The 16,256-nt window shown below is 37.3% G+C and overlaps 1 protein-coding gene across 1 annotated transcript in view; it reads right to left on the bottom strand.

The window, feature by feature from the left end:
- Window positions 1–16,256, bottom strand: part of atxn7 (ataxin 7) — a 60,011-nt gene that overhangs the window by 16,072 nt on the left and 27,683 nt on the right. Inside the window, exons 6-8 of the mRNA XM_028446426.1 lie at window positions 3,429–3,705; window positions 2,911–3,260; window positions 527–609 (exon numbers count right to left, since the gene is read on the bottom strand). Coding sequence (XP_028302227.1) covers window positions 527–609; window positions 2,911–3,260; window positions 3,429–3,705 — 710 coding nt within the window. The remainder of the gene's footprint in view (window positions 1–526; window positions 610–2,910; window positions 3,261–3,428; window positions 3,706–16,256) is intronic.

The raw sequence follows: 16,256 nt of genomic DNA, 5'->3' as shown, positions 1-16,256 counted from the left end.
CAGTATTTTCTAGTTTTTTTCCCAAAAAAAAAATTTGTCTACAGTCCCATTTTGTAAAATAAATCGTGAGAGAATCGTATCGTGAACCTAGTATTGTGAATCGAATCGTATCGGGAGTTGAGTGAATCGTTACATCCCTAGTAAAAACAGTGGAGGATCCATTTAAAACATGGAAGCATTTTTTTTACTGCCTTCATAAAAGCTGTTCAAATATTTTTGTGTAAAAGTATCTTAATTCTAAATTTTTCAACATCTATTGTTTGCCTCGCAGCAGCAACACAGATAATAGTCTCAAGTTTATTTGGACACAATTTGGACCGCAACACCAAAAAAATCATGTGGAATAATTGTAGATTTTTATCCTGTTTAAGTCGTTTCGAGTCGCTCGTATTTTTCATGTGTAGAATTTGCTTCTGCAATGCATGGACATCAGTAGTTACTGCAGTTTTTTGTCAAGAAGTGGAGTCCTCCATCATGTCAGAACAAACATGTATGTCAACACAGTATTCCTGTTACATTTGGATACCTTGCATGTTAGTGATCTTGTGCAGGGTTTCCAAGCCGTCAGATCCATCACGCCACAGTGGAGATCTGCATTAAATTCACGCTCTAAAAAACAAAAATGATGAATGACAGATTTGTTGTAGTTATGTGTCAAAATTAGGAAACAGGCAACAACTCTAGCTGCCAACACTAAAGGTATTTTTATGCTACTAAATTCAAAAGCTGAGGCTCACATAATTAAGGAATTATACTGTGGATACAATGTTATCAGTCAGGTGTAAATTCAGAGGTTTCTTAAAGGTGCTGGAGATAATATTTTTTTTAAAATCAGACAAAGAGTGTATTCCTCATAGATCAACAGATCACATATAATTTGCTCAAAAAAAGGAAGTAAAAGTATGAAACAGCAGCTCGAAAGTTATAAACGCCACTGTAAACATTATAGACATTTTCGGAAAAGTTTTGTGCATTGCATTGTGGGATTTGGAGACTTCACCCCATGTGCAATGTTTCTCCTTTCGTTATCTTGAAGCTAAATTATGGAATGAGTATGGAGATTATATGGAAACTTCAATAACAGAAAAAAGCATTTTAAAGAAATGTTGTGAAATAAATGGAAATACAAAATGTGGAGACCGTAGACGGGATGTGTTTACCCCAAAACTCTTCCAAAGTGACTTCCCAACACACTTCTGGTGTTTTCACTGAAAACTGCAGTAAAAATAATAGCGGAAGTTGATTTTGGGGCTTACACGGAAAGGTCAGAATCTGGACAAAATGAAATGTTTCAGAATAAGGTGATAAACAAAATGAACAATTTATGCAATTTAGAACACAAACTTGAACATTTTGTTGCTTAATACGCATCTGACATCACATTATTTTCCTCTGCTAGTTTATGTCCTGGGTTTGTGTTGGAATCAACAATTATTCAAGGTTTCTTTTTGTTTAAAATTATAATTATATATATTTATACTCAATAATCCTCTTAATACATCTTGAGTCATGCCAACTTTTGTCAAAGCTATTTTCAGGACAAAGAGTTCTCTTTCATAATAAACAAATACATTTTTATTATTTGTTAAATATTTTTTACTTGGTGTCGTTCTACCTCGCCTTTGTTAATTTCAATAAATGTTCCTTTTTTTATTTGAGACTTGTACCAATTGTTATCACCATTGTGTAATTTTTATGATGTAAATTGAGAGAGCAAATGTAGTATTGGCTCCAAATATCGGCTCAAGAAAATTGGCAGTCCGTATCGGTAATCGGCCGATAGAAAAAAACATTGGTATCGGCCCTAAAAAACCCATATGGTCGATCCCTACTTATTACCAAAATACAAATGTATTCAGCAGAAAAAAAGTGGGTTTGGGATTTTGTTACTCTTTAAAGTCGTAATATTTTGAGAAAAAAGTTGTAATTGTATGAGTATAAAGTCATAATACTTTGAGAATAAAGTTGTAATATTTCAAGAATAAAGTCATAATTTTATTAGAATAAAAGTTAAATACAAACAGGATCTTGTGTGTGTTGCGGTCACTTGTGCGTTATGGGGATGTGGAGTATTTAGTGAGATTATTTTTTGCTTTGGGTATCACACAAGGTGAAACACCAAGCCTTTTGGCCCATCATCACCACACTGTTATCAGTTTAGGGACTTTAAAGCCAATTTGCAGATGTTTGCGTTTGTTCCGACAAAAGAACCAGACTGATTTGGAGCAAATAGCCTCCTTTTTGGAGGAGGAACTGGATGGAAGTGGTCGACTTCAGGGCAATTGGTGTTTTTCATTCTGAGCGTTGTACCATGATGGGTTTTTTAAAATACTGCTTTATTCTCATAAAATTATGACTATTATCACAATATTACAGCATTAATCTACTAAAATTAAGATTTTATTCTCGTAAAATTACTACTTTATTCCCATAAAATTACTACTTTATTCTCAAAATATTACAACTTCAATCTCATAGTGCTCAGGTTTCTTTTTCCTTTAATGTGGCCCTAATATGCCATTGTAAATTTCAACCCATTACGTCTTTTTCCAAGCAAGTAATCTTCAATTTATTGATCTATGAGGCCTACACTAATGTCTCGATGTAACAAATAAAATGGTCATCTCTAGCAGCTTAAACCACACAAGGTTCCTGCTGCTTAACAGAAGGTTTTCCTTGCCGCCATGATGAATTCATGTTGGGTGTGGGATACATATGTATGTGTATATACGTATATATGCATATGTGTGTATCCATAAAATGAAGAGTCCGTCCTTAAGACTGCTCTACTGTAAAGTGTCTTGAGATACCATTGGTTATGATTTGGCGCTATACAAATAAAAGATTGATTGATTGATTGAAAACACGAATAAAATATGCTATAACATCCTAATAAATAATCAAACTGACCTGTCACTTTCTTGCTAACGTGGCGTCTGCCACTGGCATTGCTGCTGCTGTCCTGCTTCTTGTCAGCAAGGTGGCCCCTCCCGTTGGGAATCTGACCAGGCGTTACTAGTGGAGGCTTTGGTATGGAGGGACAATTAAGGCCTGCTTTAAAGGCTGACGATGAGGACGTGGAAAACGACGAAGAGGAGGAGGAAGCTGTGATGGGGGTACTGCTGGAGCTCACAGTGGTGCTGGAGGAGGATGAGGAAGAGGATGAAGAAGAGGGGGTGGGGGCAGATGGAGCCTGCACTAGCTTAGCTGACGAGTCCACCCTCAGATGCATCTTCTCCACCTTGACAGCCGGGGTGAGGCTAGAAGAGAAGGTTACAGAGATGAAGAGGAAGCTGAGCGTTAGAAACACTGTGTGTGGTTAGAAGCAGGTGTGGACGCACAAAATGTTGTTGGAAGGGTGAGAAATAAACCCGATCAGCTCCAAACATCATTCTATATTGTCTATATTTATCATATCACATGCTCACATCTTCTCAGGTTGGAGCATCCTGAAGGGGGCAAAGGGAGCTCGCCGTTGAATTGCCGGCAGCTTTTCTTTGGCTGGCTTTATGAGTTTCTGATTGGAGGTGGATGACGAGGAGGAAGACACACAAGAACCAGCAGAGGAAGGGCGACAGAGCGGACCCCCGCTCCCCCCTCCAGTCACTGAGCCAGAGCTCAGCCCACTGCTGCCACTCCGGCTCCTGCTGGACACGGGAAAGGGCGACGAGGATGCCAACTTACTGGACAAACTGTGTCTTCTCTCTGAAATGGCAATAAAATATTTTTTTAAAAAAAGAGTAAAAACCAAGACAATGATCTTACTGATTGATTTTTTTTATTTCGAACATGTAAAATGACAAAAGAAAAATAGTTTAAAAAAACAAAAAATGTAGAATGAGGAATTACAACAGCAGAAATAGACCATTGATTTGATCTATGAACACTCAACTTACATGTGCAAAAAGAAGTAGAAAGTGTAAACTTATTTAATCACTGCCAATTTAGCTTTTTTAAGTACAACTAATAATACAATAAATTACCCATATGTCATTAAACAATCTACATATTCAAAAATAGTGCATAGCTAATCATCAAAACTGGTGATTAGTGATTAGCTTCATTCCTGTACCTTATGAAAATAATTTCTTTTTAAAATGAATTATGTTAGAACATTGTTTTAGCTCCACACTCATTCTGTTCCATAATTTGACTCCACAAATTGACATACAAAAACGTTTCAATGTTGTTTGAACAATCTTTAAATTGAACTTTCCCCTTAATTCATAACCTCCCTCTATTTCTAAGAACATATTTTGGTTGTTTACTGGCAGTAAATTATTTCTTGCCTTGTATAAAATCTGTGCGGTCTTGAATTCTACGAGGTCACAGAATTTTGAAGTTTTAGACTATAGGAGTAAGCAATTTGTATTTTCTTGAAAACCAACATTGTGAATTATAGAAAGTCCAATATCTCACCATCTCCAACAAATTGTCTTTGTGTTAGTCCCTGTTTGTAGACTTCAAGTAACACGCTGTTTACATCAATAATTTGTCTGCCATTTCCATATTTTAGCTTTGCCTTCGAATATGCAGAGAAAACCCTCTTACCTCAGATTAAAATTATAAATGTGCTTCCTTACCTTAAAAATCTTTGTATAGTTAAAACTAATCTGTAAAGTAGTAACTCAGTGTATCTGTGCCTCTGGAAGAGTCAGTCAGTTGTTGCATATCGGGCTCAAACACAGGGCACAAAGCACACGTTACCACAGGTGTGTGAATGTGAGCGAGCCCAACACAAACATAATTTCTAAATATCTGTCCATGTTCGTCGGTACCATTAGGCTCAGGTCGGGGATCCGTCCTCTACTCCTTTACAGATTTAGAGTTTATTTTATGGTACAACTCCTCACTTTGGCTTTCATTAGCACCTCTGTCGTTAAAAAGATCAAACCAAGACACTGCTTAAAGCTCCCTCTGATTGGTTCATAAGTGTGTCCGTAGTGCTGATATGAAGTGGACAAGCAAATGGTGTGGCTCGGCAAAGGAAAAAAAAAAAAAAAAAAAACAACTTTGTATGTGGCTGAGCATGGGCACAGACATATGTCAGAGACAGACACTGCGAGGGATAGAATGTGAGCTACAGCCGGTTATCTGTGATTTGGCAGCTCGTTGTCACATTATGATCATTTACCATATTGTACGCCCTTAACAGAAGGTATGTGCATGTCCGTCTGTGTCTGTAGTACAGCAAAAAATTACAATGTGCAGATAATACTAAAAACAAGGTCTTACTAAAGGTACGAGCATGACCAATATCTTTCACCACCACCAACATCAGCATAAAATACAAAGAGAAGAGTTTGGTAAACTTGACTGTGAAGTCAATCGAGAACTCACAACAGACCTCACTCACACATGCCGTCCTTATGAACAAAAAAGCCAAAAGTTATGCAGCACAACTAAAGCAGTGTCATAAATCACCACTAAGGACATAGTCTTTAACTCTTAAGCTCAAGATGACATTTTGCCTTGCTATGTATCCGTTTTGTCAATATTTTGTGGCCGTTTATATTTTATTATCCAGTGAAAGATTTTTTTATTTTTAAAAGCTAACAGATCATACAGCAACCTTAAAAGAAGAGATCTTGAATAAGTTGATTGGTTACATGCCAATTTTCTCAAAACTAGAATAACATGGAGAAAAATTTAATTATAACACAATTAGGCTGTCAACATGCAGTACACCTTCCGATGAGTTTGAAGGACAAATGTGATGTAAGCAGGAACATATGAATGTTTTTTTAACTGATGCGAGCACAGCTCCTTAACTACAAAGCAGCATTTGTGAATCCTGCCAGTGTAGCCATAGATAGAAGCAGACAACAGATCAGGAGTTTGATTTCCTGCCTGAACATCTTTTATTTGCTGCTGTGCAAACTGATCAAAGGAAGATCCTTACTGCACCACGAAGAGAAAACCTAAGGTTTGCTCAGGACTTTCAAATAAAACTACACAGATTTCAGAGTAATGTTTACAACTTGAGCAAAGACAAGCATCCGATACAGCAACACAAAATCTTTCAAAGTAATCCCCTTTAAATGCAATGACGACTATTTTTAACTCTTCTGTCTACTACTAAACCAAGAGGAAACTCAGATGAATGACAAATTCTGAATCGCTGTCCAGAATGAGCTCCGGGTAGGAAAAAATGGAACATTTTGGGCAGAGTAGTCCAAACATTGTCCTGGAGGGACTCAAATCCAGCAGGTTTTAAAGGGCTTTCACATACTGTATACGGCACCTCTTTGGTCCACACTAGGCTTAGTTTCCTAAAATAGTCCAGTTCGTTTGTGGTGGTGTGAAAGCTCAGGTGAAGTCTGGTGCGGACCAAACAAGCGAAGTCTGGTCTGCTCTAAAGTGTGGGTCTCGGTTCGCCTCAAGTGAAGTCTGGTGCGGTTTTTATGATGTGAGAAAGCAAACCCAGACCAAATGTAGGAACCAGGACCAAAAACAGTATGTGACGTTTGAACGCAAACATCATGGGGACAAGAAAACAAACAAAATTGAGCGTGTTCAGTAAGTAAAGACGACATGGGGACAGACATGGACGGACAAACTACAAACATCAGGACCGCAAAAATTTGGCGCTGCTGAATCTTTTCTGACCAAATTGTTGTTTTCTTCTTCGCCTGAGTGTTAAGGGCGACCGTGGCTCAGGTGGTAGAGGGTCGTCTTCTGATCGAGAGGTTGGGGGTTCGATCCCAGTACCTGACTATGTGTCGAAGTGTCCTTGGGCAAGACACTGAACCCTAAGTTGCTCCCAGTGGTCGACTAGCGCCTTGCATGGCAGTCCTGTCCCACTGGTGTGTGAATGTGAGAGTGATTGGGTGAATGAGCTGATATGTAAAGCGCTTTGGGACTGCTTCAGTGTGGTTATAAAAGCGCTATATAAATCAAGTCCATTTACCATTTACCATTTAACTGTATTTCACTCAGACAAAGGAGAAAAAGGCACAAGTATCCTTTCTGTCCAACAGGCCGGCGACCTGTTCGCCTGCATGACGTTGGTTAGAAGGTTTGATGTGCTTGGCAAAGAGCCGTGTGAAAGCAAACCAAACCAAACTGCAACAATATTGCACATTCACCGCCTGAACCACACAAACTCCACCGGACTATATATGTGAAAGCAGCCATAGAATGCTAGTATGTGAAGAGTGAGGGAGGGACATGCATACACAATGACTGAAATGTGTGCTGATGAGTACCAGGGGGGGAAAGGCAATTGACCTTTGGGTTGTTAACACCTCGGTAAGAAAAATGGACAGGGTAGAAAACATCACCATGTTAGAGGACAGACATCACCATTAAATATACAAAGTAACTCCAGGGCATGTTGAGATGGAGGTTGTAGGAGGAGTTGTTACAGATGAGCTCATCTCTGTCAGGTGTAGTCTGAGAAAACATCTGAAAGTCATTCTGATGTCGTCTGTTTGTGAGAATGTGAACAATGCCACTGTAACCCAGGACCACTCCATCAGTCTGACATTCAGTTTATGGAAATCAGGTCACGCTCACTTTGAAAACGTCCTCTGAACAACTTAGCCAGAGCTACTAAAACCCAGGATTTAAGGATGCACAGTTAATCAAATTTTAATCGTGATCACGAATTTGGCCTCCACGATTAAATTAACCTGATCGTCGGCAATTTTTACATTTAAAATGAGTCTCTGCTGCAAATCTAATCGGGCACTTTCTCCACCCCACTAGTCAGCCAACCACCAGGGGGAAAACACATGATTATTAATAATAATAATAGTAATAATAATAATAATAATACATTTTATTTAAAAGCGCCTTTCAGGCCACCCACGGATACTTTACAATAAAAAAGAAATAATAAAAATAGTGCAATACATTAAAAACAGTAAATACAGAGAAAAAAAAAGGCAATGAAGGATGACATTAGGGATGAGAAATTACAGAGAGTGGGCAGTGGGTACAGTGAGGTGGATGGAGGATGAAGACCTGAGGGAGCGAGTGGGAGTGACGATATGGAGGAGGTCAGACAGGTACGGGGGCGAGGTTGTGGATGGCCTTGAAAGTGTACAGGAAAATTTTGAAGTTGATTCTGAATTTGATGGTGGGAGGGAAAAGTGTCAGGGGGTTGAATGATGCTATTGAAAACACAAAAGTGTGTTTTGATATTGCCAGCGTTTGAGCAGATGACAGCTAAGTAATATTGAGTCCTTGTAATGAGATAAATGAGCTGTATATAAGTCTTTGTGGATGGTGAGACCAGATTTCCTGTAAAACCTCTCGAGCTGACAACCTTTAGATTTCAGGATGCATATTTCGGGGGTGAACTACGGTGGCTGGGAAGTGTCAGGTGAATGCATTCACAGAAATGAACACAAACGCAAAAAGGTCACAACACAAATGCAAAATGGCCACAACGGAAGTGTTCCCGCAACGGAAGTGTTTCCGACGGACCGGTATTATGATATGATAGCCTGATATGAAAAATATTAGAGTATCCTAATCAACTTTCACTTACTTTCATACGTGTTTTGATGTATTCTTCTTGTTCTTCACATCCGCCAGAAACGTGTTCGTCTGTAATACCGGTCCGTCGGAAACACTCCCGTTGTGGCCATTTTGCATTCGCATTGTGACCTTTTTGCATTTGTGTTCATTTCTTTAAATGCATTCACCTGACACTTCACGGCCACCGGGTTTCCGCAATATCTTTAGTTGATTTGCTCCTTTCTTACTGCAGGGCGAGCCCAAACACCTCGCTCCAGTTTGTTGACAAGTTCCCACTTTGATGACAAATTTGACGCAGCACTGAGCTGGAGAAGCCGCGCCTCCAGGAAGCTATCTGCCGTGATCGACATGCAAACAGACACGCCCACGAAGGTGAGCATTTCAGCGTCCTTCGTGCAGTGCTATGTATGTATTTTCTACAGTCTATGTATGTACTGGCGAACGCCCCGCCCCCACGCTCTCTCGTGTTTATAAAGCAGCATGAGCTCGGCTACGGAGTGGGTGGGAGGAGGGCGGGCCGTCCTCTGGCCCTACATGACTGTGCGGGGAAGAGGAAGTCAGTGTCCCGTCTATAGACACGCCCACTCATGAATATACATAAGTAGGCCACAAATCAGATGGCTAAAACTCTAGAAAACAGACAAGTTTGGGAAAATAAACCTAAAAAAATGTTTTTGGGGTTCTTAGAACAAATGGAAATGGGTGAAAAATAGCATGACATGCTTCACTAGACTGATGAGAGCAAGCCATGTGGAGCGACCAATAAGTTGACATGATAACACGGTAGTCAAGAAAACAGGAGAGTTTTAGTTTAGTTAGGAGGGTGCTAGTGTTGCACGTGTTGACATACCCCCATGAGTTGATTGACATAAGTGCCTAATTAGTCAATATGTCCTGATGTATCCTGATACTAAACAATACGATATGCATCGCGATATCAATTACAAATTTCACTTTCAGAAGTACAAAATAGTATGAAATACAATTTATTTCATGTTTTTTAAAACTTGCGAGAACAAGTAAATAGTAACCAACTGTAATTCAACTACAAATATAAAAAACAAGTGGTATGTTAATCAAACTGTTAACTTTTGATTCTACAACAGATTCTGAATCTGTTAAGTTTTATATTCCTTTTTTAAAAAGTAACAATATACATCTATAAAAGTTCCCAGTATGTTTTATGAAAATAATCTTAACTCATCATAAAATAAATCAAATGACATAATAAAAAAAACATTCTCAGAGTAGTCCAAAAACAAGGCATAGTCAAATCATGGAAGTTTAATACAACTAACAAAAAATATAAACCTTGATGCAGCAGAATGCAAGGCTGGGCAATAGGGATCAAAAATCATATCTCGATTTTTTTTTTTTTCTCAAAATGGCGACATACGATATGAATCTCGATATTTTTAACTCAAAGTCTTACCAGAAAGACAATTCTGTGTAAAATTTGCTGATGCAAAATGCCACTCAGGTACATTTTGTGCCACTTTAGTATTTTTCTCTTCTAAGGGACAGCACGTGACTGAGTTATGCAGTGTGGCTTGTTTAGGGGAAGGTTTGGATTAAGATGCATCAAGCAATCCATTTAACTAAGCTTTACATGCTCTCCTGAGAAGTAGTAAAAGCAGCGACTCCTAAAATGAGTAACTTAATACAGATAAGCTATAAAATTAAAATACGTATATCGTTTTTTTATATACGTTTTTTTATATTTAGGGCCCTATAAAATTCTGTTTTATTTTTTCCCAAATTCCGTTTTTTCCACTTTAATTTTCTTAATTCAGTTTTTTTAGAAATATTTATATATTTTTTTAAAGAAAATATTAGTTTTAACTCCTGTGAGGAAACAAAATAAATACTAATAAATAAAAAAACTCATGATTAAAAAAAAATGTTTGTCAAAAATAAAGTAAGATACAATTACAGTTGTGTGCGAAAGTCAGGGCACCCCTTTAAAAACAGCATATTTTATATATTTAAAAAGTTATATTCATATTTACTGTCTCTCTGGTATATGTGAAAAAAAGACAATATTGTCAGGAAACATTAATGCATAGTTACATTTTATTTTATAAATTGAACAAAATTACAAAAATGAAAAACATAATTTTGGCATGTGCAAAAGTCGGGGCACCCTACAGCATCAGTACCTTCAGTACTTAGTAACACCCCCTCTGGCAGATATCACAGCTTGTAAACGCTTCTTATAGCCAACAACAAGTCTCTGGATTCTATTATTTGGGATTTTTCCCCATTCTTCCTTGCAAAAGGCTTCCAGTTCTGCAATATTCCTAGGACGTCTTGCATGCACAGCTCTTTTAAGATCTACCCACAGATTTTCGATAATGTTTAAGTCGGGAGACTGTGAAGGCCATTCCAAAACCTTCAGCTTGCGTTTCTTGAAGTAGTCCATGGTGGATTTGGAGGTATGTTTAGGATCATTATCCTGTTGTAGAAGCCATCCTCTTTTCAACTTTAGCTTTTTTACAGATGCTGTGATATTTGCCTCCAGAATTTGCTGGTATTTAATTGAATCCATTCTTCCCTCCACCCGAGCAATGTTTCCTGTCCCACTGGCTGCAACACAACCCCAAAGCATGATGGATCCACCCCCATATTTAACAGTTGGCAAGGTGTTCTTTTCATGAAATGCTGCTCCTTTTTTTCTCCAAACATACCTTTGCTTATTGTGGCCAAAGAGTTCTATTTTAACTTCATCAGTCCACAGCACTTGTTTCCAAAAGTCATCAGGCTTCTGTAGATGTTCTGTTGCATATTTTTGACGTTGTATTTTATGATGAGGTCGTAGATAAGGTTTTTTTCTACAGACTCTACCATGAAGGTCTTGTTTGTGCAAGTATCGGCGCACAGTGGAAGGGTGCACCACCACTCCTGAGTCTGCTAAATCTTCCTGGAGGTCTTTTGAAGTCAAATGTGGGTTTTGGTTTACCTTTCTGACCAGACTACGAGCTGTTCTCTCCGAGAGTTTCCTTGGTCTTCCAGATCTCTTCTTGACCTCCACAGTTCCCCTCACCTGCCATCTCTTAATTATGCCTCGCACTGTGGAAACTGCAAGCTGAAAACGCTTTGCTATCTTCTTGTAGCCCTCCCCGGCATTGTGGGCATCAATTACTTTCATTTTTTCTGTCTTACACAGCTTCTTAGAGGAACCCATGGTTGCTGAGTGTTTGTACAAGGTTTGTGGAGTCGCCATATTTAAGAAACCCTCAAATTGGCACCAGCTGGCACTCCCTAATGACAATTGTTGACACATGCTTCAGGACCAATGAGCTGGTAGAGGTCTGAGCTTGTAAAAAGAATCTGACACTTTGAAACTCTCAGGGTGCCCCGACTTTTGCACATGCCAAAATTATGTTTTTCATTTTTGTAATTTTGTTCAATTTATAAAATAAAATGTAACTATGCATTAATGTTTCCTGACAATATTGTCTTTTTTTCACATATACCAGAGAGACAGTAAATATGAATATAACTTTTTAAATATATAAGATATGCTGTTTTTAAAGGGGTGCCCTGACTTTCGCACACAACTGTAAATGGTAGATGTAAATTGCAGTTACTTGAATTACTCTGACTGCTCTTTTTTAATTATTTATATGTCATAAAGATGTATGAGAACTGCATTTATGTCACCCAATTTCCTCTCAGTGGTCAATGGTTTATTGAATCTAAGCAGGTTTATTGATAAAGTTTTGATCAACTTAGTTTAAATTAACATAATTTAAATGATCCTATCTTCTGTAGCTCTGATGAGATGTTGTTAGAATGTAAAATTCTAATAACGTTGCTCTTTTATTTTGTAAACCCGAACTTGAGGTAACTTGCTGACAAAAGGCTGGAATAAAAAGAACTAAAGGAGCAAGTGACCTGGGTCGCATTTGAAAAAAATCAGATTTGGGTCGTTCAGACTACCATAAAAAGATCAGATAAAAAAATAAGATTTGAGCATTAAGCCCTGCAGTGTGAACATAGCCTTAGACAGAGTGAACTAATCATGAAAAGACTGAGGCACAAACTTCACCGTAATTCACTGTTGTGACACCTGGAAACTGCTCCATTGATTGAGTCACAATGGGCTTGTTTATTGTTGATCACCGCTGAGTTCCCTTTAAACCAGGGGTGTCAAACTAATTTTAATTCCGAGGCCAAATACTAGTTTCATCTCAAGTGGGCCGCAAATTGTAGGCGGTAAAACAAGCAATTTAATATTTCTCATCCCCTAGTTAGCACTTCTACCTATAATAATATTTAAAGTATATAAGGCACCGACAATATCCAAGCAACAAGTGACAGATAGTAGTATCTTAAATTTTCTTGATGGTTTGACCAATTTTGATTTAATTTGACTAAATTTTGGGGAATATTTAAGGAAAATTGTAGGATTTTGGAAAAATTGTACAACAATTTGAAGTTAAAAATGACTGCCATCGTGTGATATAATCATTAAAAAAACTGTGAGCCCTGGAAAATACGTGCAGTTTCATTGAATTTGTGTATTTGGAGGTACTGAGATATCTACAACTGAATTAGTTGGTGATTTACACAATGGTTTTTTTTTTGCTGTTTTTTACCTTCTCCTGCGGACCGGTAAGCGGAAAGGAGAAAGTCTGTGTTTGTGAGTGGAAAGGAGGAGCAAATCACTCTACCGAAGGCCGAATGTTGCATCTTTTGCAATATTCGGCTGAATATATTCGGTTACCAAATATTCGGTGCATCCATAAATGAATTAATCTAGTCTGATTACTAATATTTTATTTCTGACTTTATTATTACTATCTACACAATAATTACAAGTATTTACAATCCACAATTGATTACAGTATGACATTGAACATTAAGTGGATATAGACCAATTACTTTATAGATCTAGTTGAAGCTTTACATTAATTATCAGGGTTCTCACTATATCAAAAATGATTAACTGGCGACAATCTACACCTTTACCAGTTTATCAAACAACAAATGCATTAGTTGTTTGTTTTAGTTTTGCTGCTTCAATAACAGGTTTCCTGGAGGTCACAACCTTTAAATTAAACCTGTTTAAATGTGTACTTTTTGTTAAAATTCCAGCAGATTATTTGACACAAAAATCTTAGAAATTAAATGTTTTATTCTCGTTATTAATATGCATCTTAAACTATTTTAAGGCATGTACAAAAAATTATTTTTTATGTTTCTCGTTCTTGTGTAGTTTAAATCCGTGCACCCTTTGTTCTTGGTTATTCCGTTTTAAAACCAAATCAAAATAACAAATTAACAGTGCGGTTATTTTGTTTTACTGACTTAAAACCAAAACAGAAATACAGGAAAACCAAAAAAAAACAAACAAGCAGCAATTTTCCATTTTCAAATAAAATCTTTTTCTGTTTGTGTGATATTTTGATATTTACATGGAAACTAGGACGAGAGCTTCATGTTTTAATCTCACCACACAGAGGGGACACACAGACAAACTTTTACTCTGCTGCGTTTGATAAAAAATGATCTTGTATCATGTTGTCCACCTAACACATGACAGAGGTGTAATTTGTGTGTCGATGACGTTTCGTTAAAGAGTTATTGATGCTGGAAGTCCGAATCTGTGAAGATCTGCCACCTTAACCAAACAGTGTTACGGTCCAAATACTATCCAGATAAACTGGTGACTGGGCGGACTTTTGCTCCTGGACAAAAAAGGAGCAACACATAAGTCACATTACTGATGAATTGAAACGTTATTAATACATAAATAAATCAAAACCAAAAAAGGATGTTACGTAAAACATGCACATATGGGACTAAAGGAACCAGAAGTGGTGTAATAAATCTACTGGTGTTCCTTGTTTCTTTTGTGTGTGTTGTCGGCTACCGTTACTGTCTAGCGATATTATAACGTGCAAAATAAAGATTTTTACTGCCTTCAAAAAAAGCTGTAATTGTTTTTGCAAAAGTGTCAAATCGTAGAAGTTTCAACATCTATTGTTCCTCACACCAGCCTCACAGTTTATAGTCAGTCACCAGATTATTTGGATACTATTTGGATCGTAACACCGCGAAACAAAACATAAATGTGAGGAGCTTTTTACGAGCTAAAACACCCACAGACTGCATGAAAACAGGAGCAGGACCAGAAAACTGCTTAAATAAATCCTAATTGTGTGTGGAGACCTGGTCCAGGACTTGGAGGGGGAAACGAGATGCAGCGGGCTTCAGCTCACGCTCTAAATACCCCTTAAATGTCCAGATATCTCACAAACAGAAGAAGTTTAAAAAATGTATTTAAAAAAAGCTGCTTATCTGGATTTTGACATTTCTGGATTTCTGTTTTGGTTTTAAATCAGGAAAACAAAATAACCACAGCATTTATTTGTTATTTTGATTTGGTTTTACAACAGAATAACGAAGGGTGCATGGATTAGTTTAGGCCAATGGAACTACATTATTGTGAAGTCCTGTTTGAAGTGTGTGGGCTCTGTGCAGGTATACCGCACTCTGGTGGCTGATCATAACAACTGTAACTACTGTATGCTTTAATTTCATTCAATTGAATAAAAAGGTCTTCATGGAGAATGAGACAAAGTAAGGTCCCTTTTTTCTAACTTAAATTGAGTTTGTTTATTCAGCATCTGTAAAAACTCAACAAGATGCACAGAGATGTAATCGTTCATTTCCCAGTAAATCTTCACCTTTTCTTGGTAAGGTAACTTTATAACTTCCTTTCATTTACACAAAAACACATACATTTCACATAAAAAATTATTATGAAATAAAACAGAAAATATATCTGGAATTTACTGAATGTAGTCTAGAAAAGTGGAATGGAAATTCTAAACCTTGCACAAGGTGTTTAGGTTTCATGTTGATTTTATTCTTTTACTTTTTTTACATGTGGGCAAACACAACCCCTTCACATTATTCTTTCATTAAACCAAACAGTATTTTTTTTATTTTTTAAACAATACCGTGTTTAAAATGATCTTATTGGTGTGCATGCACTTCTAGCACTGTTCATTGGTTAAAGACTTACACTTTGCACACAGAGGGATGTGTATAAGTGCACATCGTCTGCAAATCTAACATCTAAAACCAGAATTCCCTCTAGTAGTAAAGTAAATGAGTATGTTTAACGATAAACCTGGCGCATGCAAAGGAACTGAACCATTTGCCTGCAACCAGTGCACAACCTTACAGGACAACAACCTACAGAAGCTTTTAATCTAAGAATTGCCGACAGTCATTTTCAATGATGCAGTTACATTTTTACTGTAACTAATGTATAGGATTGCGATGTACACACTTAATGTACCATTTATGAAAAACTTTGTTAATTGAGTGCCAAAAATGTGTAATAAAAAGTTCTGGAAAAAAGGACCCATGCAAGTGTCCATGTACGTAAAAAAGTTTGCAATGGAGCTGAAAACACTGATTTTCACTTTGATTTTCCGAAAAAACTGAATTGACGTTCTTGCATGTATGAAAATGTCAATTTAATAATAGTAGTTGACTATTTACCCTATTCAACATGTTTGGTACGTTTTATAGCCAGTAAAGTCAAAATATACGAAACGGAAATGGGTGAAATGATGCAGATGTGTAAACTGAAACAGAATTGGGGAAATTTGGATGGAGACCCTACATTGTTAATAAAAAGAAAATCTTTACTTGATAAACTCATCACTACTGCAACTTTAAGAAAACCAAAAATAACTGAAAAAGTTATAGTAGGAGTTGATGCTCCATTGTAGCACATTAAAAGGTCT

This window comes from Gouania willdenowi, chromosome 5 (assembly GCF_900634775.1).
Source record: "Gouania willdenowi chromosome 5, fGouWil2.1, whole genome shotgun sequence".
NCBI lineage: Eukaryota > Metazoa > Chordata > Actinopteri > Blenniiformes > Gobiesocidae > Gouania > Gouania willdenowi.
This window is presented reverse-complemented; position numbering and strand designations above follow the sequence as displayed.